This window comes from Microcaecilia unicolor, chromosome 11 (assembly GCF_901765095.1).
Source record: "Microcaecilia unicolor chromosome 11, aMicUni1.1, whole genome shotgun sequence".
Lineage (NCBI taxonomy): Eukaryota > Metazoa > Chordata > Amphibia > Gymnophiona > Siphonopidae > Microcaecilia > Microcaecilia unicolor.
In genome coordinates this window covers 105,405,408-105,430,259 of record NC_044041.1, presented here as the reverse complement: position 1 = coordinate 105,430,259, position 24,852 = coordinate 105,405,408, and the positions used below count along the sequence as shown (strand labels likewise).

At 42.4% G+C, this 24,852-nt stretch overlaps 1 protein-coding gene across 1 annotated transcript in view; it reads right to left on the bottom strand.

Annotated features, from left to right (window-relative positions):
• Nucleotides 1–1,472: 1,472 nt before the first annotated feature.
• Nucleotides 1,473–24,852, bottom strand: part of LOC115480959 (mitochondrial import inner membrane translocase subunit TIM44-like) — a 78,633-nt gene continuing 55,253 nt past the window's right edge. The window contains 2 exon segments of the mRNA XM_030219943.1: nt 1,473–2,730; nt 21,865–21,975. Coding sequence (XP_030075803.1) covers nt 2,611–2,730; nt 21,865–21,975 — 231 coding nt within the window. The 3' untranslated portion in view covers nt 1,473–2,610.

Here is a 24,852-nt window from a genome sequence, read left to right as displayed (position 1 = left end):
CTAACACCATAGTGTGGCAGCAGAAAAAGCTATAGCTGCAGCAACGAAAAGTTGAGAGGCGAAGGGATTACTGGATGCATAGGTAGGAGATGGTAGAAAGAACACTTATACACCTACTGTATAGCCAGAAACACAAAGCATGATACACACACAAAACCTGACACCCCTCCCATACATGTACATGCTCCACAGGGATAAATAAACACACCTGATACAGCAAAATGTGTCTTCGTAAGGGATCTCTCTTTGCACTGGGCTCTCCACACAGACACCCTCAGTGTGAAGAGGAAAGGTACCAATGTATCGCACAGTAAGCTTTGCAACTCATTCTGCTGTCCTCAATTTCCTCAACGGAAAAGGAAAATGGCCCCCTATCCTCTCCTCTTAACCAGACCACTTAATGAACAGAAACAAATTATAACAAAATATTAAGCGGTGGCACTTATATTAGACTAAATACATTTTTGACAAGCTTTCCTCTGGTCTATTTTCCCAATAGTTCTGAAAAGCTGGTCAAAAATACATGGTTAGTCCAATAAAAAGGTATTAGCCTATACGTCTGTTTTTATTGATTAACCTTGATCATGGTTATTAACCTCAACATAGCTACAGGGTCAGCTGCTTTCTATATCACTAACCAGAAGTTCTAGTAGTCACACTTGACAGAGAAAATGGAGTTCCTCAAAAGTTGCAATTATCTTTCAAAAGACCAACTTAAAAGTCACCCAAAAATGATGTATTACACAAGATTGAGTGAATCTAAGTCTCTGCTTATCAGATTATTAGGTAACAGAAGGGCTCATTTCTAAAACCTGTAAATCCAATGCAACTACTATGGATTTAGCAGGTTTTGGAAATAAGCCCTTCAATTATTTTCTACCAGAACCTTTAAGTCACATTAGAACAGCAGGGATAACAACATCATAAATGAGTAAAGCCAGCCCGGTTTTAGAAGTAATTCTTTTTGGTTTGTTTTTTTGTTCACCGTGACACACATTTCATTAGGTATCACATGATGCATAGAGAACAGTTCCTTGCATCAGGGTCCAGCCTTGTACCGGTGGGAAGGAGATGGCTGGAAACATCACTAATTTAACAAACAGGGGCTAGAGAAGTATAAAAAAACATTAGCACGAAGTTTTCCGGCAATATGGTGAACCAGGATGCAGAAAGGCACTAGAACAGTGCTAGCACTAACTGCCAGCTTCTTGCTTTGTTTATTGCCAAGTTTGCATCTTCTCGCCTTGCTAATCTGGGCTGCTGCAATTTCCAGGCAGTGCTTCTATCCTCTTCCATGAACAGAGACATACATTCAGGTTAATAAATTAGATAAAAACTCATTTTTTAAATTCTATTTTTGAGCATATGCTCTGAAGTACGTATGTGCTGGATTCTCTCCTACACTACTTTTTTTCCCTGCTCTATCTCCTTTTTCTCTCTATGCTATAAGAAGTATGTTTGTTGGCATTCCTTTTCCTAAAATTTTTTTTTTTTTTTTTTTAGTACACCACATTAACCTGCAAGATAGATCAGGTTTATTATCAAAGTGATATCGCATTAACATAAACATCTTGGTCTTCTCTATGCTTGTCCTCTCAGTGCTTTATTTCCAGCTGGGCCATGGATATATTTCGAACAGCATCACCTTAGGGCAGTGGTTCCCAAACCTGAACCTGGAGGCACCACAGCCACTCAGGTTTTCAGGATATCCATAATGAATATTCATGACAGAAATTTGCATGTAGCAGTAGAAGTAGTGCATGCGGATATCTCTCATGAATATTCATTGTAGATATCCTGAAGACCCAGCTAGGGTGCCTCCAGGACCAGGTTTGGGAACCCTGCCTTTGGGAATACCAGCTTAAACAGAATGTACTGCAGTCACAGTTCTCATCCCTTTTAGTAGGGTACTGCTAGGAACAGGAGACAGTGTTAACCTTGCGTTTGGGAAAACTTTCACACCCATCTTGGCCCCAGGCTCTGTTAAGTTTTAATAAAAGTTGCCTCCTCAATGGTCTATGGTCATGCACTATTAGCACACACATCCCACCAGTGCTTCATGTGTGCACTCCCCTACCAACAGAACACAGTGACTCAAGCTCCCTCCTCAAATGTCAGCAGATCCAGACATCAATAATGTGGATGTATCCATCTATAACCGAATGCTCGACTCAAACCTAGCACTTCAAAAACAGCTGTACAGTCTCCTCCTCAAAGATGGAAAGAACTGGCCGGCTTGCTGGTGCTGGGGACTGTCCTCAGCAGCCTCAGTAAGGAGTCAAAGATCTTAAATCAAAACAAAACAGACACCCCCACAGAATGCAATAAAATATCTTTAAAATGAATATTTCAGATGGTTAAGTCTCAGGCTGAAACTGCTTAAATTAAACTGTTTGCAACATAATAGAATGCTCTGTTAGACACCTGTCCCCAAAGCTGAAGAGGCAGACCCTTACAGCTCACACAGAGGCTAATAGTTCATGAATGCCTCTCCACTCAAGCATCTGGACAGGCCATGCCTCGAGTCATCACTGACACTGCACGTGCAGGTATGTGGCAGGCCACATCAGGTCGGGACATCCAGCAGTCCTTGCACAAGTACAGCTCCTATCAAAGAATCTGTTCTGAGCTGGAGGCAGAAATGTCCAAGAGGCGCCAAGCAGCATAGGGGTTAAGCTCATCCTGATCTCTGCACAGTGCCCAGACATACAGCATCCGCAATACCTTGTCCTGAAAGAGAAGGAAAACAAGGAAATAAAATTACTGACCATGTTGTAGACAGAGACAACTTAATGGGAAGGAGTCAGCAGGTATTTTATTTATTTATTTAGTTGCATTTGTATCCCACATTTTCCCACCTATTTGCGGGCTCAGTGTGGCTTACAATACATTGTAAATGATGGAACTACAGTTTCTTACATTACATTACGATTATGGGTTACATTGTGAGCAGATAAAGGAAGACAAGATCAGATCAGTCGCCTTTGGGGCGTGGAAACTAAAGGATGTGGTGTGGGGGATTTACTACGCTGATCGAATAATAGCAAGTGACCGATGGGGTAGACAGTTTTTATCTGTGGGTAGATATTGAATGGGAGAGTACGGGGACGTGGAGTACGTGGGGTAATATCTTGAGGCATTGTTATGATGTATATGGGATTTATATGTTTTGCTCCTTGCGATATGTTTTGTCAAAGAGATATGTCTTCAATCGTTTGCGGAAGTCTGTCAACTCGTAGACCGCTCTCAGGCCGCATGGTAGTGCGTTCCAGAGTTGCGTGCTCTTGTAGGAGAAGGTTGAAGCATGTAGTCCTTTATACTTTATGCCTTTGCACTTAGGGAAGTGGAGGTTGAGGAAAGTTCTGGATGATTTTTTGGCGTTTCTGGGTGGCAGGTCTACCAAGTCGGACATGTATGCTGGGGCTTCACCGTGAATGATTTTATGCACTAATGTGCATATTTTAAAGGTGACACATTCCTTAAGTGGGAGCCAGTGTAGTTTCTTGCGTAATGGTGCTGCACTTTCGTATTTTGGTTTTCCGAAGATGAGTCTGGCCGCTGTATTCTGAGCTGTCTGAAGTTTTCTCATTATTTGTTCTTTGCAGCCTGCGTATAATGAGTTGCAGTAATCCAGATGGCTTAATACGAGTGATTGTACCAGGTTGCGGAAGACAAATCTTGGAAAGAATGGTTTTATTCTTTTCAGCTTCCACATGGAGAAGAACATCTTTTTTGTTGTGTTGTTCGCGTGAGTTTCAAGTGTAAGGTGGCGGTCGATTGTTACTCCGAGGATTTTTAAATTTTCTGAAATTGGCAAGTTTAGTTTAGGTGTGTTGATAGTAGTAAATGTTGTTGTATTGTATTGGGAGGTTAGTATGAGGCATTGAGTTTTTTCTGCGTTCAATTTCAGTCGGAATGCATCTGCCCAGGTGTTCATGATGTGTAGACTTTGGTTGATTTCGTTAGAGATTTCGTTGATGTTTTGTTTAAAAGGAATAGATATCGTTACATCATCGGCATATATGTAAGGGTTAAGGTTGTGGTTTGATAGAAGTTTTGCTAGTGGGGTCATCAGTAGGTTGAAAATTGTTGGTGAAAGGGGAGATCCCTGCGGTACTCCGCACTCAGGTGTCCATGCAGCAGATGTGGTTGAATTTGATGTGACTTGGTATGAACGTGAGGTTAAGAATCCCTTGAACCAATTTAGGACATTGCCTCCGATGCCGAAATATTCAAGAATGTGTAATAGGATTCCGTGGTCAACCATGTCGAAGGCAGTTGACATGTCAAATTGTAGGAGGAGTATATTGGAGCCAGTTGCTATCCGTTGCTTAAATTTGGTCAGTAGGGTAGTTAGTATTGTCTCTGTGCTGTGATTCGAGCGGAATCCTGATTGGGCATCATGCAGTATTGAGAACTTGTCGAGATAACTTGTGAGTTGCTTGGTTACCACTCCTTCTGTTATTTTAGTTATTAGTGGTATGGATGCAACTGGTCTGTAGTTAGTTAATTCACTAGCGTTTTTCTTTGTGTCTTTGGGTATTGGGGTGAGTAAGATTTTTCCTTTTTCCTTTGGGAAAAGACCGTTTTGTAGCATGAAATTCAGGTGGTTCGTTAAGTCTAGTATGAATTGATGAGGAGCTGATTTCATGAGGTTACTTGGGCAGATGTCTAGTTTGCATTGGGATTTGGCAAATCTTTTAAGCGTTCTAACGATAAGGTCTTCTGACAGTACTTCGAATTCGGTCCAGATCCTGCCTGCTGGGTGTATTCCGTCTTCAGGGTCTAGACAGTTCAGGAATGTTGAGTATTCGGTGGGGCTAGTGGGTATTCTAAGTCGTAGTTGTGTGATTTTCTCTTTGAAGTATTTCGCGAGGTCGTCGACCCCTGGTATTGCTTTGTTATTGTTTATGACAGGTGAAGTGTCTAGCAAAGGAAGTCTTGCCTTATTGATATATTTTAATTTTTGAACATGTAAACAAACACGTGGATAGAAGTAAGCCAGCTGATATAGTAGATTTTCAAAGAAAGCCTTTGACAAAGTCCCTCAAGAAAGATTCACCAGGAAATTAAAATCATGGGAGAGGAGAAAATAGCTAAAAGGCAGGAAACAGAAATAGGACTAAATGGTCAGTTTTCAAAAATAAAAAAAGGTCAAGGGCTTGAACTGGGACTGTGATGTTTAACAGTCATAAACCGATCTTGAGAAAGGAGCAAAAGAATTTGCAGACACACAATTATTCAGCAAAAGACAGTAAGGAATGGACAATAGCTCTATGAGGACAAACCAATGATACTTCAAAGATTTTAAGAAGCAGTGTTTATTCAAGGTGAAAACATGAGAGATACAACCATCCAATAAGTTCCCAAGTTTGTTGTATTCCTCAGTTTTCACCTTAAGACTCCAGAAGGCGGCATTTTTGCCGAAACACAGTGTTGTGTCGAGTCTTCAACCTACAATAAACACTGCTTCTTAAAATCTTGGAACTATCGTTGGTTTGTCCTGGAAGAGCCGCTGTCCATTCCCCACTGTCTTTTTGCTGCTGTACTTGTTGTGGGAGTCCAGTGTTCCTTCACCTCGGTGAATTTTTTCTTCCCACAAAGAGTGAAGATACTTACCTGTAGCAGGTATTCCCCGAGGACAGCAGGCTTCATTTTCTTAAAAATGGGTGACACTGATCCATGTCACCTGGTCCGGCATGTGCCAAAGCTAAAAAGAGAGCTCTGTGGACAGCACTCCACTGCGCATGTGCGAGTGTCTTTCTGCCCGTTGCGCGAACGCGGTCTCCTCAGTTTAAAACTAAAGCAAAAAATAAATTAAAAATAACCAAGGAAACAACTCCAAGGGGAGGTGGAAGGGATTGTGAGAATATGAAGCTTGCTGTCCTCTGAGAATACCTGCTACAGGTAACCATCTTCGCTTTCTCAGAGAACAAGCAGGCTTCTATCTTCTCACGTGGGGAATCCCTAGTATCCAGGCTCACTGAAAACAAAAACATTGGTCAATTGGACCTCCTTGTCCACTCCATGTAGTAGGCCAATGCTCTCTTGCAATCCAAGGTGTGCAAGCTGCTTTTGCCAGGATGGGCATGAGGTCAGGGAAAAAATGTTGGCAAGACAATCAACTGGTTCAGATGGAACTCCAACACCACCTTCAGCAGGAACTTAGGGTGTGTGCGGAGGACTACGCTGTTGCAATGAAACTTAGTATAAAGGTGCATCCACTACTAAGGCCTGAAGCTCACTGACCCTGCGAGCTGAAGTAACAGCCACCAAGAAAACGACCTTCTAGGTCAAATACTTCAGTTGGCAGAAATTCAGTGACTCAAAAGGAGCTTTCATCAGCTGGGTGAGAATGACGTTGAGATCCCATGATGCTGGTGGAGGTCTGACAGGGGGTTTGACAAAAGCAAACCTCTCATGAAACAAACAATTAAAGGCTGTCCAGAGATGGGCTTACCTTCTACACATTGATAAGCACTAATTGCACTAAAGTGAACCCTTACGGAGTTGGTCTTGAGACCGGACTCTGATAAGTGTACAAGGTATTCAAGCAGGGTCTGTGTTGGGCAAGTAAGGGGATCTAAAGCCTTGCTCTCACACCAGATGGCAAACCTCCCCATTTAAAAAAGAGTAACACCTCTTAGTGGAATCTTTCCTTGAAGCCAGCAAGACACGGGAGACACCCTCCGAGAGACCTAAGGAAGCAAATTCTAGGCTCTCAACATCCAAGCTGTGAGAGCCAGAGACTGGAGGTTGGGATGTAGACGTGATCCCTTGTTCTGAGTAATGAGGGTAGAAAAACTCTCCATCTCCACGGTTCTTCGGAGGATAACTACAGAAGAAGAGGGAACCAAATCTGCCGCAGCCAGTACGGCAGACCAGAATCAGTTTCTCCTACTAGAGGTATTGGAGGATATGCATACAGAAGACCTGTCCTCCAATTGAGGAAGTCATCTGACGCTAAAGCCTGGAACAGAACTGAGGGACCTTGTGGTTGATCTGAGTGGCAAAAAGATCCATGGTTGCTCTTAAAGTGATATCGCTGAATGTGGATGGTGTCCATTCTCTTGTAAAAAGAGCTAGAATATTACAGGCGCTTAAGAGACTGCGTGCAGACACAGCATTTGGGGAAAGCAGAACACCTTAAACTAAAGAGGGGCTTTTTGGGGGATCTCTACTTTGCCGTTTATAACAGCAGGCAGCGGGGAGTGGCCATATTGATCAAGAAAAATGTGGTGTTCACAATGCATAAGCTATATCAGGACCCAGAAGGCTGTTTTCCAATTGTGGCAGGGTTACTGCAAGGAAAGCGGGTGGCTCTTTGCAACATTTACGCACCTAATTTATATTCACACAAATTCTTTATACTTTTGCCAGCGCGTTTGGCCACCTTCGATGAATATCCCGTAATCCTGGGAGGGGATTTTATGTTTCAACGTTTTTTTTATTGAAGATAATACAAAAATAACATTGTCACCATTAAACACGCAACAATCAAATACAGGTTTTCTAGTGCAACTTAAGTATGATAAACCGGCCTCAAACTTCTATATTTTATCCTCACCCCCCCCCCCCCCTTCCTAGTATTTCTTTTTATTTAATTTCAGACAATTTTTTTTATTGAGATCATCACAAAATAGTCTCATTTTCCTAGAAGCCAACAAGCTGCAAGATCCGAGACAACATGGTTTTACCAGAGGGAAATCGTGCCAAACAAATCTCATTGAATTCTTTGATTGGGTAACTGGAGAATTGAATCATCGACGTGCTATAGACGTAATCTACTTAGATTTTAGCAAAGCTTTTGACACGGTTCCTCAGAGGAGCCTCTTAAATAAACTAGATGGGCTGAAGATAGGTCCCGAAGTGTTGAACTGGATTAGGAACTGGTTGACGGACAGACGACAGAGGGTGGTGGTAAATGGAGTTCGCTCAGAGGAGGGAAAGGTGAGTAGTGGAGTGCCTCAGGGATCGGTGCTGGGGCCGATTCTGTTCAATATATTTGTGAGTGACATTGCCGAAGGGTTAGAAGGTAAAGTTTGCCTATTTGCGGATGATACTAAGATTTGCAACAGAGTGGACACCCGGGAGGGAGTGGAAAGCATGAAAAGGGATCTGAGGAAGCTAGAAGAATGGTCTAAGGTTTGGCAATTAAAATTCAATGCGAAGAAATGCAAAATGATGCATTTAGGGAGTAGAAACCCAAGAGAGACTTATGTGTTAGGCGGTGAGAGTCTGATAGGTACTGAGGGGGAGAGGGATCTTGGGGTGATAGTATCCGAGGATCTGAAGGCGACGAAACAGTGTGACAAGGCGGTGGCTGTAGCGAGAAGGTTGCTAGGCTGTATAGAGAGAGGTGTGATCAGCAGAAGAAAGGAAGTGTGATGCCCCTGTACAAGTCGTTGGTGAGGCCCCACCTGGAGTATTGTGTTCAGTTTTGGAGGCCTTCCCTTGCGAAGGATGTTAAAAAAATGGAAGCAGTGCAAAGAAAAGCTAAGAGAATGGTATGGGATTTGCGTTCCAAGACGTATGAACAAAGACTTGCTGACCTGAACATGTATACCCTGGAGGAAAGGAGGAACAGGGGTGATATGATACAGATGTTCAAATACTTGAAAGGTATTAATCTGCAAAAAAAATCTTTTCCGGAGATGGGAAGGTGGTAGAACGAGAGGACATGAAATGAGATTGAAGGGGGGGCAGACTCAAAAAAGATGTCAGGAAGTATTTTTTCACGGAGAGGGTGGTGGATGCTTGGAATGCCCTCCCGCGGGAGGTGGTGGAGATGAAAACGGTAACGGAATTCAAACATGCTTGGGATATGCATAAAGGAATCCTGTGCAGTAGGAATGGATCCTCAGAAGCTTAGCCGAAATTGGGTGGCGGAGCAGGTGGGGGAAGAGAGGTTGGTGGTTGGGAGGCGAGGATAGTGGAGGGCAGACTTATACGGTCCGTGCCAGAGCCGGTGATGGGAGGCGGGACTGGTGGTTGGGAGGCGGGAAATACTGCTGGGCAGACTTGTACGGTCTGTGCCCTGAAAAAGGCAGGTACAAATCAAGGTAAGGTATACACATATGAGTTTATCTTGTTGGGCAGACTGGATGGACCATGCAGGTCTTTTTCTGCCATCATCTACTATGTTACTATGTATTTTCACAGCCACTGCTCGATGAAGTTCCATAGATCCTGTTCGTTTACAGTTTCAGGTAAGCCTACAATTCGGAGATTGTTTCGCCTTCCCCTATTCTCTTGGTCATCGACTTGTTGCATTAGAAGTGCGCATTGTTTCTCAAGCGCCAAAATCTTCATGTCCGCCGTCTCAGCATGATCCACCTGGCGCGAGATACGGTCCTCTGCCTATTGGATACATGCGCCCTGCCGCTCCAAGGAGTCCTGAATTTGACCCTCCGACACTTGCAGCTTAGTTTGTCCTCAAGCACTGTCGATATCTGTTGCACTAAGTCTTTAGTGGTCTCCGCTGAGAGACTGGCCAGTGGAGGACTCGCTTGCGTTGCCACCATCTTGAGGCCCAAGTTCTGTGCGCGGTGCCTTCCTGTCCGCAGGGTCTTTGCAGGCATAACCCCCCTGCTCTACCGTTAAAATGAACTTGAGCTCGGTCACAGGGTGCACCAGGACTTAGTCTTGCTGACCAGGACCTTCTAGCCCCGCATAGGGAAGTTCTCGCAGGTAAATTACATGATTTTGGGGTGGCTGGAGCAGAGCTTGGCCAAGAGACATTCGCTCAGCTAAAGAGCATCACGTGACCCCCCAGACGCTTGTAAGCAGCTGGTAGGATTGTATGCGGGAGATGAGCATTGAAGCCTGGTACATCTTCCTCCCCAAAGAATCCAGGTTTCTATCTTCCTTGCCTGGGGGCGCCGAGGCATAGTCCCTAGTACTCCTGGCTCGTTAGAGAGCAGACTCCACCACCATAGAATTGTGAGGCAACTGAGGCCTATCAAAACCAGATGTACCGTGGATCTGATACTGGGTGTCAATCTTCTTGGGCATAACAGGGACTGACAGAGGGGACTCCCAGTTCTTGACGAGGACTTCTTCGAGTACCTCGTGGAGAGGTGAAGTCAGTCTCCTTAGAAGGAGGTGTATAGTCCAGGACCTCGAGCATCTTGGTCCTGGGCTCATCCTCCACTTCCAAAGGAAATGGAATGGCCTCAGCCATTTCCTTAATAAAAGATGGAAATGAAAGGCTCTCTGGTGAAGAGGGGAGGGTTCAGAGGGAATCCCATAAGACTCATCTGAGGAAAAATATCTGGGATCCTCCTCTGAATCCCATGAGCGCTGCTCCTGGGTGTCGGACAGTATCTCCCTATGGAACTGCCGAGACCGAACCTGCCTCAGAGAAAAATAAAGGGAGAGACCCAACCAAAGTCAGGGGTTAAAAGCGGCCCGATGACACCAGAAAAAAATAAAATAAAATAAAACTTAAAACCAGGCAAAACGATTTTAAGGAAATTAAAGGAAGGGTAAAAACAATCCAATAAAAGGAGCCAAAGAAAAAGACGTAGAAAAATAGCTGGAAGGCACAAAATAGCTCTCAAACAACTAGGCGAGTGAGGAGAGGACAAAAAAAAGCAGCATCTTCTCCTCATGTGGAAAAAAAGAGAGCCAAGACCGTGTTCACGTGACAGGCGGGAAGGCACTCGTGCTCCACAAAGGTCTCTTTTTAGTTTTGGCAAAATGCTGGACTGGGTGACACGGATCGGCGGCACCCACTTGTGAGAAGATAGAAGCCCGCTTGTCCTCAAAGAATTATTCATTCACATTTCACTTTTATTTGATATACCACAAAATCATAAGGAATATCTATAGTTTAAGTGAAATGAAGAGGTGAAGAAATTCCAAGGAATAGACCTGGGTTACGAAATTCAAATTAAATAATATAAACAAACACTGCAATAGCTAATCGCTATGGAAGGAAAGGTGATGAGGAGAAACACAAGACTCACAAAGACATATAGGAAGGAAGGAGGGAGATAACAGCGGCTAACCAATGCTGCTGAAGACTCCCCATGCCACTAATCCAAAGGAAATGTTTGGATAAAGTCAGAAGTCTTTAAGGCAACCTTCAATTTTTCAAGAGGTTTCAAGATGGATGCTGAGGGGTAAATAAATCCAGAGAGAAGGTGCTATGACCAACAGCAGAGAAATGGTTAGGAACTGCAGAAGGACACTGTGACACTAGGATACCAGGCATCTAAATGGTACATCGACAGCAGATTAAAGTTAAATCAAATCAGTGCAGTGATGTGAGTACAGAATGCTAAGTTCCAAATTAGGAGTCACAACATTGTGGATAGTTCATTTAAATTTTCAGCTCAGTGTGCCATGGCTGCAAAACAAGCAAATTGGAATTATTCAAAAAGGGGTGGAAAACAAAACAGAATATCATTATGCCTCTGTATAGGTCCCTGTGGTACATCTGCACCTTGAATACTGTTTGCAGTTGGTCATTTCATCTCAAAAGGTATATAGCAGAGCTGAAAAGATTCAGAGAAGTAAGTGAGGGAGAGAGCGAGCGAGCGAGAGAGAAAAAGACAACCAAGAAAGGATTATGATGGAAGATTATAAAGTCACGAGTAGGATGGAATGGTCAAACAAGGAATGGTAATCTTTCAGACACAACAAGAGGACACTCCCTGAAATGAACAAAGTATAGAAAGTATTTTCTCCTGCAGTGCATAATTAAGCTGTGGTATTTGTTGATGGAAACAGTCAAAAGTGGGGTTCCAAAAGAGATCTGGGCAAGTTCCTGGAGGAAAAGTTCAAGTAAAATCATCAGCCAAGTAAACTTGGGAAAGCTATTGTTTATGCCTTGAAATAAGCTGAGAAACAGATCTACATTTGAGATCTGTAAAGACAGAATGCTCCACCCAATGTGCCTCAAACTGACTCAGCATAGCTTATCTTATGTTTGTGTAATTACATGCAGAACAAATTAACAGGGTCAGAAGTTAAAAGGTAATTACACTGAGGACCTAAAAATCAATGGAAGGAAAGTAGAAATGCGGAATAATCTAGAATAAACTTCCAAACCATGAATTACTGTATATACTAAAATACAAACTTATCCGAGCATAAAAGGGGAAAAAACTTGAAAATAAACTGGAGGTTTATATTCCAGTGTTTCTTCTCCCCCCTTCCCTGTGTTGTCCTGCATTTCTCTGTTTCCTCTTACCGTCCTCCCATGGCTGATGCTGTGTGAAGGAGGCGCAAAGTCTCTCAGGTCAGCAGCATCCCTGGATCACCAAGTCCAGGATGGTAGCTTAAGGTCTACCAGCTCCCGTCCCCACCAAAACAGGAAGTTAAGGAGCAGAAGCCAGCAGGTGTTAAGCATTCACAGATACTCAAAGCCCCTGCAAGGGCTGACTGTGATGCTCTCAGCCAAGAGAGTTACCACCCCAGACTCAGCTCCAGGGACACAGCTGACCTGAGGGACTCTGCTCTTCCTTATCATAGCGTTAGCCGTGGGAAGAAGGTAAGGGGAAAAAATGGAGGTCACTACAGGGGCTCAAATACAAAGCGAGAGGCAATTTTTGACCCTTTATTGGCAAAAATTTGTGTTTATAGTCGAGTATAAATGGTAACAATTTATAAATCTTGCTTCTAAGTCACAAATTGTTTAAATTCTGGATACACCCTTCTGACTGAGATACAAAACTCCCAGGCACCAAGTCACCCAGGTACCCAGCCCCAAGCATAAGAATAGCCACCACAGGCTGGGCTCAGGAACACCAGTCTCCCTCCAGCCTATCTGGCACTCTGGTGATACAGCAGTTTGACCTTATTTATGACAGCAGCAACAGTGATCAGACAGATGCAGCAGGAAAGATTGAGAGTCTCATGTAGTGGTTACAGCCCACAGCAAAAAAAAAAAAAAAAAATCTGGAAATTCTATCAATCACTTACTGCATGTGCAATTCCCTTAACGAACCCCTGCACAGATCTCTGCCCTTCAACCCTTCATTTAAGATCCCCACACGCACAGACTAAGCTCCTAAGGACAAGCAGGAGTGTAGAAACTGACACAGCTCTGCTTAGCATGTCCCTGAGCACCTGCAGCTCTGGTAACCCTTGTGAAGCTATAGTTTAATATAGCCTAACATTAAAAACAAACCATAAAGACAGGCTTATATATAGCATTGGCTCAGTCTGAAAGCAAAAATAAAAATGTCATGTTTTTATTTTAACCCTGATAACCCACAGCTGATTTACTGAAGGCAATGGTATAAACTGTTGTTCATTTATTGCTAAGTAATATACTTTGAAAATCTTAAGATGTTAAAAAAAAAAAGCACAAAATACAGAATACCTCTCCCTCTCAAAAACTAACAATGGAATTTCTAGCTCATTTGGGTTTCAGCACATAGGAATAAAACATACCTGCATGAATAGTCATTTATCTGTCTTCATCTCATTCCCAGTATGGCAGGTTTTAAACTCCACATCAAAGATATTTATTTATTTTGCTGTTTACTGTTTTTGGAGTATCACTCACTTTAAAAAGGACGGTCGACTAGGGTGTGAAAAATAGAGTACCTGTTTCTGAGTTTAGTTTACACCTGTAGGGGTCATGACAGTAGTTTTGAAATATACCAACTGGAGAACTTGCCATCTAAAGAGACAGCTTTTGGAAAACTGGCAAACTAAAAAGTTGTGGAAAATTAGAAACCCCCATGAATGGTCACATCTTTAACCCAACAGAAGATTAAAACCCAATAAACTTATCAGTATGATCCCTCTTCATTTCCAGATCAGTTCTTTAGATCAAGAGTTTTTGAGCTTTGTTCTCTGTGACTACCACTATATAGAAAAGTTGGGGGAAAAGAATTGGCTTCTGCCTCAGTGTTACAACCTGTTTTCTTTTCGCTACACAAGGCAGTATGGACCCCATTGTGGCAAAGCAAACTAGGGGATGCGAATGTGAGCCTTTGGTTTTGTCATACCAAGATTGGTACACACGATTACGATGTGCCCTAACCTTGCTGGATACTGGCATGTGCTCTGAGAGTGAACGCCACAAATTATTAATTATAACCTGATTGTTCATACAAAATTCTTGATTTTTCTGTCAACCTGCCTCCCCAATTCTCTAAGGATGTCAAACATCTTTTTGATATTCTAATAGTAGTCGCTTCAGTAACTATCCTTAAGAAATGGAAACAAAATTCTATGGTAACTTTTGTTTTTGGTGGAATTCTGTTTGCCTGATAGTGAAATATGAACACAGGATTATGGAGAAGAGTGAAACGGTGGACAGATGCCTAAGAATTTGGCAACCTCTACTGGATTTTTGCCTAGAGAACCCATTTATTTTTAAATTCTATTATTCTAGATGATCAAGAGACTTGGTCAGTAAGATTTATTTCTTATCATGACCTACTTGTTATCTGGTTATTGTTATACTGTTGCTTTGTTCTGTTTACCTTGCTATTTTTTCTCTTGTAAAATCAATAAAGATTATTGGACCAAAAAAAAAAAAGAAGATTAAAAACCCAAAGCTTAGATCTCTAAAAGGAAAGCTAAATGTAGCTGCATCAAGATGTTATCTGGAGTGTGAAATAGAACACAAGGGACATGTTCTGGGAAATAGGTTTTCAGTCTGCCAGCCGATAAACCTGACAAGAGAAACGTCTGCCCACAAGCTGTCACCTATCCTATTAGTGTTCACATATTATAGTTGCCTGTTTGCAACAGGGGCTCTCTGCAGACAGCATTGAGGAATGCAAGCACACTCCAGGTGATGTCATTCAATGGACCCCGAACCTCTCTGATCACCACTTCACTCTTTGATGATCCTTCAGTCTGTTTTATCTGCGTGACATGCAAACAGCTTCCTTCGCACCTCCAGGCTCTCCTCAGCGCACACATATTTTGTTGGATCAGCCTCTGCAACCGCATTCCTTTCTAACCACGACTACCATTTCTTACCTTTACTTTCACTGCGTGATTTGAGTATATCACCGGCAATTTCCCCTACAGTACCTCAGTTTTCCTCTCAGACCCCGTATCCTGCACCGGACAGAACAAATTCAGCAGGTCAAGAAACTACAAAGCATACCACAATCACGCACCACACAACTGGGGGGCTCTGGAGTCATAGTCTCGCTTAATTGAGACCACCCCCCCCCCCCCCTCCACCTCCTACTGTGCCTTCCATTAAAGCGCTTCAGAACAAAAAGAAAAGAAAACACTTCCCGACAAGGGTAAAGGCAAACTTCTGCTTCATACAATAAAAGACCTGAAGAAACCACATTGGATTTCTCATCCTATCAGAGGCGTTGACAGTTATTGTTAACTGCTCTGATAGTTCTCTTGAAGAACAGTATATCAAATATTAATAAAATGTGAAACAAAAGTTCTCTCATAATTCCATGCCTCTTAACTCAGCAGACCCTATGACATCTAGCTCAATTTCTCAAGTAGCTACAAATACCACCCTTATCAAGCTTCTCAGGTATTTTGCACAGGACAATTCTTGTCACTGCATCTCAAAAAAGATATAGTGGAATTAGAAAAGGTGCAGAGATGGGTGACGAAAATGATAAAGGGGATGGAACGACTTCCCTATGAGGAAATGCTGAAGCAGCTAGGGCTCTTCAGCTTGGAGAAAAGACGGCTGAGGGGAGATACAATAGAGGTCTATAAATAATAAGTGGAGTAGAATGGGTAGACGTGAATTGTCTGTTTACTCTTTCCAAAATTATTAGGACTAGGGGGCATGTGATGAAGCTACAAAGTAGTAAATTTAAAACGAATCAGAGAAAATGTTTCTTCACTCAACGTGTAATTAAACTCTGGAATTTGTTGCCAGAGAATGTTGTAAAGGCAGTTAGCTTAGTGGGGTTTAAAAAAAAAGGTTTGGACAGCTTCCTAAAGAAAACGTCCATAGACCAATATTAAAATGGACTTGGGAAAAATCCACTGCTTATTTCTGGGATAAGCAGCATAAAATATTTTGTACTTTTTTGGGATCTTGCCAGGTATTTGCTCTGCACCACCATTTTCAATATTATGAATGGTGATGCTCTGGCTTATCTATGCAACTGGATAACTTGCTTTTATAATGGCCCTGATCATAGGACTTGCAATCAGATGTTATGTTTTCTATCAGTGAGGCAGATCAAATCATATAGGGTTACAGGACAGGATTTCTGCTATTTTTACTGCCAAACTGTGTGTTTATCAGCCAAAGAGATTGTTATGTTCCATGAATTCAGCTATTCTAGATGTGCCCACTTTTCAGGATGTTAGGTTGGAGGAATTTTGGCACTTAATTTTTTTTTTTTATATTGCAGGTCTGCAACTTTGGAATCAGCTCCCTTCATGTATTAGAGATTTGCAGGAAATGAGTGGCTTCAGGAAACAGTTAAAAACATTTTTGCGTCGTCCGGCATAAAATGCAGACTGATGTTTACTGAGATCTTTGTGGTGGGGACTTAGTTGTATTTCCTTTATATGTTAAGTATGAACTGTATTTTTTATCCTGACTAGTTTATGTTAATGGCTTAGTTACGTACCGTGTTTCCCCGAAAATAAGACACTGTCTTATATTAATTTTTGCCCCCCAAAATGTGCTAGGTCTTATTTTCAGGGGCTGTCTTATTTTTCAGGGAAACATCGGGGTTGGCCCGCCCGCCCTCCGTCGCTCGCGGAACTAACCTTAAACGCCTCCTTTCACCTTCGCAGCAAGCAGCAGCAGGGCAAGGCCACTCCTTTCTTCCGTGTCCTGCCCTCGCCTGACATAACGTCCGCGAGGGCAGGGCACGGAAGGAAGGAGAGGTCTGCCCTGCTGCTGCTTGCTGCGAAGGTGAAAGGAGGCAGTTCCGGGTGGATGGAGGGGGGGCCCGGCAACCTCGGGTGGAGGGGGCTGCCTTGTCCGGCTCCCAGCAGCCCTGCTTTCAAACAAAAATTTGCTAGGTCTTACTTTCGGGGGGAGGCCTTATATCTACCAATTCAGGAAAACCTCTACTAGGTCTTATTTTCGGGGGATGTCTTACTTTCGGGAAAACAGGGTATTGAATCTTCTTCTTATGCCTGTGCTTGTACTCTGACTAGACTGGATTAAGTGGAATATAAATTTTTACATGAATACATAAACTCACTGCCTTTTCAGATTCGTTCACTTACAAACTACATGGTATTTAGAAAGACTTTATAAAACCTTATTTCATAAATATGTACTACTCAAAAATTAGATAATATTGAACGCTAAGTTTATAGTTCCTGGAATGTTGGTTTATCCAGTCTCTTGAATTTGTGTAATCCGCATAGAACTGTTAAGGTACTTGCAGGAAAAAAAAAAGTACTGTGTAACTAACATAACAAGAATGCAAACTGAACATATAAAAGATCCCTTCCTCTACTTACTCCACCAGCACTGAGACGAATGGAATGTCGCTAAAAAGTATTACCAGCACCAGATTGTGATCAAAACCATCTGTAGTCTTAGTGACAGCCTTAATAGTAAAGCCACAAAATCTCAGATCTATGGTCCAACAGGGAAGAAAAATAAGGTTTGAGATTTCAATGCCGATCCTCAAGATCATAGCTCAGCAACTTCAGATACACCAGCAATCCAAATGAACAAATGGAAGATTATTCTACTTCTACATTTTAACCTCCCCACATCAAGCTGCATCCCTTCTTCTAAATCTCCAAGAAGCCACATACTCTCATACGATCAATATACAGCGACTCTGATACTGCTTCCAGAGCAGCTGCAGCAGCTATTGCTGCTCACTGCACAGCCTGGTTAAAAGCATCAGGCTTTAGAAAAGATCTTCGTGATGGACTATCTCCCGTACAAGATGTGTCCGTTAGTCTTTTTGGGGAGAAAGTTCAAAGATGCAGTATCTCAAGTGAAGGATCATTCTTCAACATTTAGAGAACTCTATTCGCAGCTACAGGAAGCCAGTGTTCCACCCAAGAAACAGTAATAGCAATACAAAAGACCACAGCAATACAAGTACTTCCAATAGTTTTATCCAGATGTTATCAACCTTACCCAAGAGTGCAAGTTGCAAATACTACCAGCAGCCCCATCTTCCAAATCTTCTCCAGCTTTTTGACTATCCCTTTGGGTGGCAGGCTTTGACACATTTTCAAATCACTGCCAACCCATTGCATTAGATCATTGGGTACTTAAGATTATTTCCCAAGGTTAGAAGTTAAATTTCTCAAATCACCACTACAGCAAATTCCTTTGTGCAACCCACTACTTCCTTCGTATATCAATTCACACTTGCAAGCAAATGCGATTGAGGAAGTACTAGCACACCTTTAACATGAAGGTTTCTTTTCTTTTCCTCATTCCTCCCCCCCCCCCCAAAAAAAAAAAAAAAAAAAAAAAAAAAACAAGAGGCTTACACTGTATCAAAAAAGAAAACTTCAGAAGCTACCATTCTTCCACTCCTGAATCACAATTGGCTTGCTGCCCACATCCAAGTAACTGGCAGTTTCTAAAATTCACTTTCCTTCAGCACCAAGGGTTTTCACAAACTATCTAGCTGTCATGGGTGCAGATAATCGAAAAGAGGGCCACTACATCTTTCCATATCTTCATGGCTAGCCGATCTTTCAGTTTGCTGCCCTTCACACCTCAAATGCTACCATCACTACTAATCCCCACAAAAGCTCTGCAGTTCACTGAAGCTGGTTCAGACACTATAGCTAACAAGGGCTTTTTTGCCAGATGACAAACTCTTCAGACTCTTGCTTACATGTTGTTTCACATATACACTGCTTCAGCTCACACCTTTCTACATCTTCTTGGGCACACAGAAGCAACGATATATGTAGTTCCCTTAGTAGACTGCATATGCTTCATCTTCAATGGCATCTAAAAATATATTGGAAGACGTCTTTAACCCCTCAGCAAGGTGGGGGGGGGGGGGGGGGAACCGAATGACAAGCAGGGTACACTTTTCGCTGAAGTTTTCTGGCTTCTTGTTTGAATCTCACTGTAGGATGTTCTTTTCAACCTCATCTACCACATCTAATTTTAACAGATGCATCCACTGTAGGATGGGGAGCTCAAATAAGGACTCAGAGTCCATGGAACAAATACGAACAAAATATACACAAATCTTCTAGACCTCAGAGCTGTTTTCAATGCACTTTGAGCTTTTGGGCCTTGGATTTGTTACAGTATTGTTCTGGTCAGAAGAGACAATCAGGTGACCATGTTTTACATAAAAAAGTCAAGTCTGGACCTGGAGTATCCTTTGCCAGTCAGGTTTTCAGGATATCCACAATTAACATGCATGAAAGATTTGCATACAATGGAGGCAATGTATGCAAATCAAGTTCATGCATATTCATTGTGGACATCCTGAAAACCTGACTGGCAAGGGGTACGCCAGGACTGGACTCGGGAAACACTGCTATAGACCAACCACTTGGTCATTATCCTATGTTGCTGACACAGGAAGATGGATGGGTCTTGCATCCCAATCTCAAGGCTTTGTCCCAACAGCCTTGAAATTAAGTGGAACTTAATTGAACCTCTATCATACCCACGAAAACAGCACCTTGGAGATCTTGTCAGGCTAAAAAACAACACACATAAAACACAGAATCTCAAAATGAGGACCCCCAATACCTACCCTCTGACAATCCTTACATATCTGCCCCACCTTTCAGTTCATGCTCACTAGAAGCAAAGCGTTCAGAATAGTAAAGATATTGAGTGGCATGAAAGTATTCTTTCAAGGCAGCCTGGCTCCTGAAGAAGCTGCCTAAGGTGAAACTGAAGGCTCCTTAGAACTCATAAGCAGCCTTGAACAAGATAAGTGCATTATCAGTATAATATAAAGATAAAAATGGTTTGCTATTGCCACTGCAAATGTTATAATAAGTATTTAGTCACTATAGTTTTTTGAAATATAAAATTAAAAAAGGGGTTTTGTAGCCCAATGATAGTGAAACAAAAATGGAAGAAGGCTTGTCATATGCCTAATATAAGGCTATGAAGTCACTGAAGTCTTTCCCCCCCAATTTTGAAAAAAAAATGTAATTGCTTGATAAGAAGATAACTTTGGAAACGTGTGTATTACTATATGTTTTAATCATTCGAGTAGAAGGTGTCTTATGAAACACTATCAGTCAGGCTACGTCTCGCGGCCATTTCAGCTCATTATTGTCTCCTTTAGGTAAATCTCTCATTACCCATCCTATTATAACTCACTTCATGAGAGGCCTCTTCCAGCATAGGATCTCAATGTCATATTGGCCAAATTCATGAAGCATCCATTCAAGCCCCTGGGAGCAGCTTCCCTTGAAACTATTAACATGGAAGACTATTTTTCTAGTCGCCATAGCTACTGCAACATGGGTAAGTGAATTTCAAGGCCTTGCTTATTATCCAATATAAACCATTTTTTTCCATAACTGAATACATCTTCACACTCATTCAAAATTTCATCCAAACAAAACCATGGTTCTTCTGGCCACCTTATTCATCACAGGCTGAAACTGCCTTTCACCCTCTTGACTGCACACAAACTCTACTCTACCTGCACTGAACAAAAGACTTCAGAACATTTTACCCAGCTGTTCATGTCATAATCCCAATAAGCCGGATTCAACTATTTTGAAAAGAACCCTAGCGCATGTATTTCCTTTTACTGTTCACTTCAAGGCATGGAACTTCAGAGACAGATAGGGCTGCACAAGCTTCATGCATAAGCCCCTCCATAGCTAATCTTCAAGCAGCTTCCACTGCAACTTTTTGATCAAGCAGTTCTACACAATCTACTTGCATGTTAACTGTTGAATATCATTTTCATCCTCCAGCTGTTTTTTTTTGTTTGTTTCTGGGCCACTTAGATAGAAAATTTGTTGTGGCCCTCAGCTAGGGGACTCACCTGGAGTGTGCCTGCATTCCCCATTGCTGTCTGCAGAGAAATCAAATTTGTTCATCTGTAACAGAAGTTCTCTGTTACAGCAGAAGAATGCAGCCAAACCCACCTTCTCCCCATGCTTAGATATGGATTGAAGGAACATCACACAGCAAGGTGGCATAGGAACCCCTGCGCATGCTCAAAAAAAGTAAAAAACAAAAAACAAAAACACAAAACCCTCTGAGCTACTGGTGGAATCCAGCACATGGGCTTTGTTAGATGACATCAACTGGAAGTGTAGAAGCATTTCCTGGTGGTCTATGGAGAACCTCTGTTACAGGTAAGGAACTTTGTTTTCTCCACAGAATGCAGGGAAATACAGCCATGAATGGTGGTGATATCCCTTCAATGACGGCGGTCTTGCAGATAAGATAGCATTTAAAAAAATAATTCTCCTTGTGTATATGAGGGCTCCTGCGGCAGCAACTGCTTCCACAGGACAGTCCATATCATAGCTCTAAATGAGGACCCAGTGAGTGGTGCCAGAGAAGGGGAAGTGGGAGGAAGAGCATGGTTGCATTTCCCTGCAGTGTATGGAGAATCCCTGTTACAGGTAATTAACTGCATTTTCTCCAACAAAAGCAGGGGAAAATGCAGCTATTACTAATGAAGACTGTTGTGAGGAGGCTGTTGCTGCTGTGAAAATGCTAGTGTGCACAAGCAGCGAGAGTTTTTAAAACAAAGCTGTCATTGAGGGACATCACCACACCACTAGTCAAGGCTGCATTTTCCCTGCTGTCAGAGAAAAGCATTATCCAACACACTTCTTCCTGGGTTACAAAGCCAAGCCAAGCCTGACCCAGCCAGAGGTGCAAACGTTTTCAGGTTCTACATCCAAGGCCACTAATCATGACATCTTATGAACAGGTACATCTGAAGAATCAGGCTGGAATTAAAAGAGCTTCTCTTCTTGTAACAAGAATATGACTACTTTACTTACTGGGTCTCCTTCCACCACTTCCCCATTCTGGTTCTTAATCACCATGACGATTTGTGCCTGGAAAGTGATAATCAAAACAGGTCCCTGCTCCATCATCTTCCCCATTGCCAGCTGCAAGAAGAGAAAACCTTCAGGTGAAGCACAGGGAGAGACAGTTAACTTGTTCAAGGTCTTATAGAATCAATGACAAAGCTGGTATTAGAGTCACAGGAAGAAAAAGTGACTCATCCAAGCTCTCTCAGAGAGCCGGTGACAAAAGTTAAGATTAGGGGAGCTGTAATGACCCGGATTAGAACTGTGCCACAAGGTGACAATATGATTTACCAAGGTTATGTAAAGTCACCTTTAGTGGCAGAGGAGAAGAGGGAAGAGAGATTCAAATATGTCAAAGATATACATAATACATAAGAAGCAAACTTTTATTCCATAAAAAAGGAACTTCCAGAATAATAGGCCATAATACAAAGCTGCAAAGGAGTAGACATACAAGTAACATGATAAAAATAAGATAAATGCATGGAACAACCTCCCAGGCAAGAGTCTATTGTTTTGCTGCTGGGGAGTGTAATAAAGCTTTAAGAGTATTGCTTTGCAGCTGGAAATATGAAAGTGCTATTTCTTTGACTGTTAGCAGTCAAATGGTATAGGAATAAAGTACACCAATACTTTGTACCCAAGGTGTGACCATCAGCTCAAATTTTCTAAAACTTCATGGCAAGTTTTTCTTTGAAAAGCAGATGCACAGGTTACAGCCTGCCCATGAAACTGCAAACGATACCTTGACTACACACATGATTTTCCTAACATGCCCTCTCTCCCCAACCTAGCTGAATGTACACAGGCTATGGCAAAGGAGTACAGTTTTCAGACAGGCCAGGCCTTTCACATAACACACCAGCACCACCTCTTCACTTCTATTAACTAGTTTCTTCTAAAAATTGACTGAGCCATAATCAGAATCAAAGATCTTTATATATTTGGTTGCGTATATACCTTTAAGCTTGAGAACAAAGGCAAAAATAAAACAAGATATTCAAAACCAATGCAGGAGAAATCTACATACATTAGATACTAGGTATATACCAACTGATCATACATATTCATTGCAGATACAGTGCAATCCACTTAAGTGCAAGGGTCTGGGACCAAAGAAATGCATGCAGTTAACCGGAGCGTGCACTTAACCGTTGTGACCCAAAGAAGCTTGACATCTGATAAACGTATGTACAGTACTGTTTATTATTATACGTACGGTATACAGTCTCCGTTAACTGACATTAGGCTTACTTGAAGTAATCAGTTATAGTCCTCTGTACACTAATGGGTCTGTGAGTTCCATAGACTACGTCTGCCAGACGGTAAAAACTGTCATAGCACTGACATCCAGTGGCCTCCAGATAGGCCCGCACGGTGTTCAAACTCTCCAGTGCTCTTGCAAAAAAGTGAGAGGAAGTTGTTGAATTTCATCAGCATGTGTCTCGCTGCTCATTTCATCATTTGTTTCATCATCAGCCGTTGCCTGCGTGTAGGCGCATATCTCGACATCAGTGCTGTCGTCAGCTGTTTGTAGATCATAATCAACAGCTACGTAGTGATGAAACTCCTCTTCAGTAACACCGGCTGGGATGTCAATAGCCTGTTCATCTGACAAGTTTGCAACAGCTGCATCTGTGTCGTCCCTCTCCACATTCCTAACAAAGCTTGCCCGCTTGTAGCAGTTCACAATGGTTGCCTGTGTAACATGATTCCAGGCTTCTTTCTGCATATGTAGGGACTCCAACAGTGATAGATTACGAGCCAGTTCAACAGCACGTTTATCCTTGCCAGTCTGGTCATCCATAACGCTCAGACGATGTAGCACAAGAGCCCAATAACGTTGTTTGAAATTGGCTTTTATGCCCTGATCCATAGGTTGGATCAGAGAGGTAGTGTTTGGTGGCAGGAAGACCACCTTGACGTTAGACAGCCTGACATCATCACTGTGTGCAGCACAATTATCACAAAGCAACAAAAACTGACGCTTTTGTGCCCGCATTCTAGTGTCTAACTTCTTTAGCCACTGCTTCCAAATTTCCCCACTCATCCATAAATTTGTGTTGGCCTCATATGACACAGGAAGTCGCTTAACATTCTTGAAGCAACAGGGCTGTTTGCTCTTTCCAATGACGAGTGGTTCCAACTTCTCACTCCCATCCATACTGCAGCAAAGGAGGATCGTCAGTCGGTCCTTCGACATTTTACTTCCTGTAGTTTCGGCTTGTTTGAATGCAAGTGTTCCATCAGGAATCGCTCGCCAGTAGAGACCGTTTTTGTCAGCATTGAAAATGTCACGAGGTGCAAACTCATTCAAGATGGTAGGAAGAACTGAAACAACCAATTTTCAGCACCAAAGTCATCAGCGTCTTGTTTTTCACCATGCTGTTTCTTGAAATTTATGTTGTTCCTCTCCTTCCATCTTTCCAACCATCCAACAGTGGCTTTGAATTCAGTTAGTCCAAGACTTTCAGCTAGCTGGTTAGCTTTCTCCATAAGCTGTGGACCACTGAAAGGAAACTGTCTGTCTGCTCCTGACTTGAGAAAACCACCGAAGAGCATCTTCTGCATCCTCAGCTTTTTCCGCCCGTTTACGGTGTGGATTTGTATTGTTTTGCCAGTCTTCCAGAAGCTGGTCTTTCTGCTTCAAGGTACGTGAAATTTGACTGGGATTGACACCACATTCTTCAGCAATAGATGCTTGACTTTGTTTTCTAATTTTTTAAGAACTTCTATTCATTCAGCTAGTGTTAAAGTCTTAAAGTTGCGCGCCGCTGCCGCCAGTGTACACTCAACATTCTTTTGCTTATTCTGCCTGTGGTAGATAAACAGAGCATGCGCTTATCCGACGCGCACTTAAATGGAGTGCACTGTATTTTGAAAACCCGACTGACCGCAAGGTCATCAAGAGGTTTGGGAAGCTGTGAGCTTGACAATGCATTTCGAGAACCTACT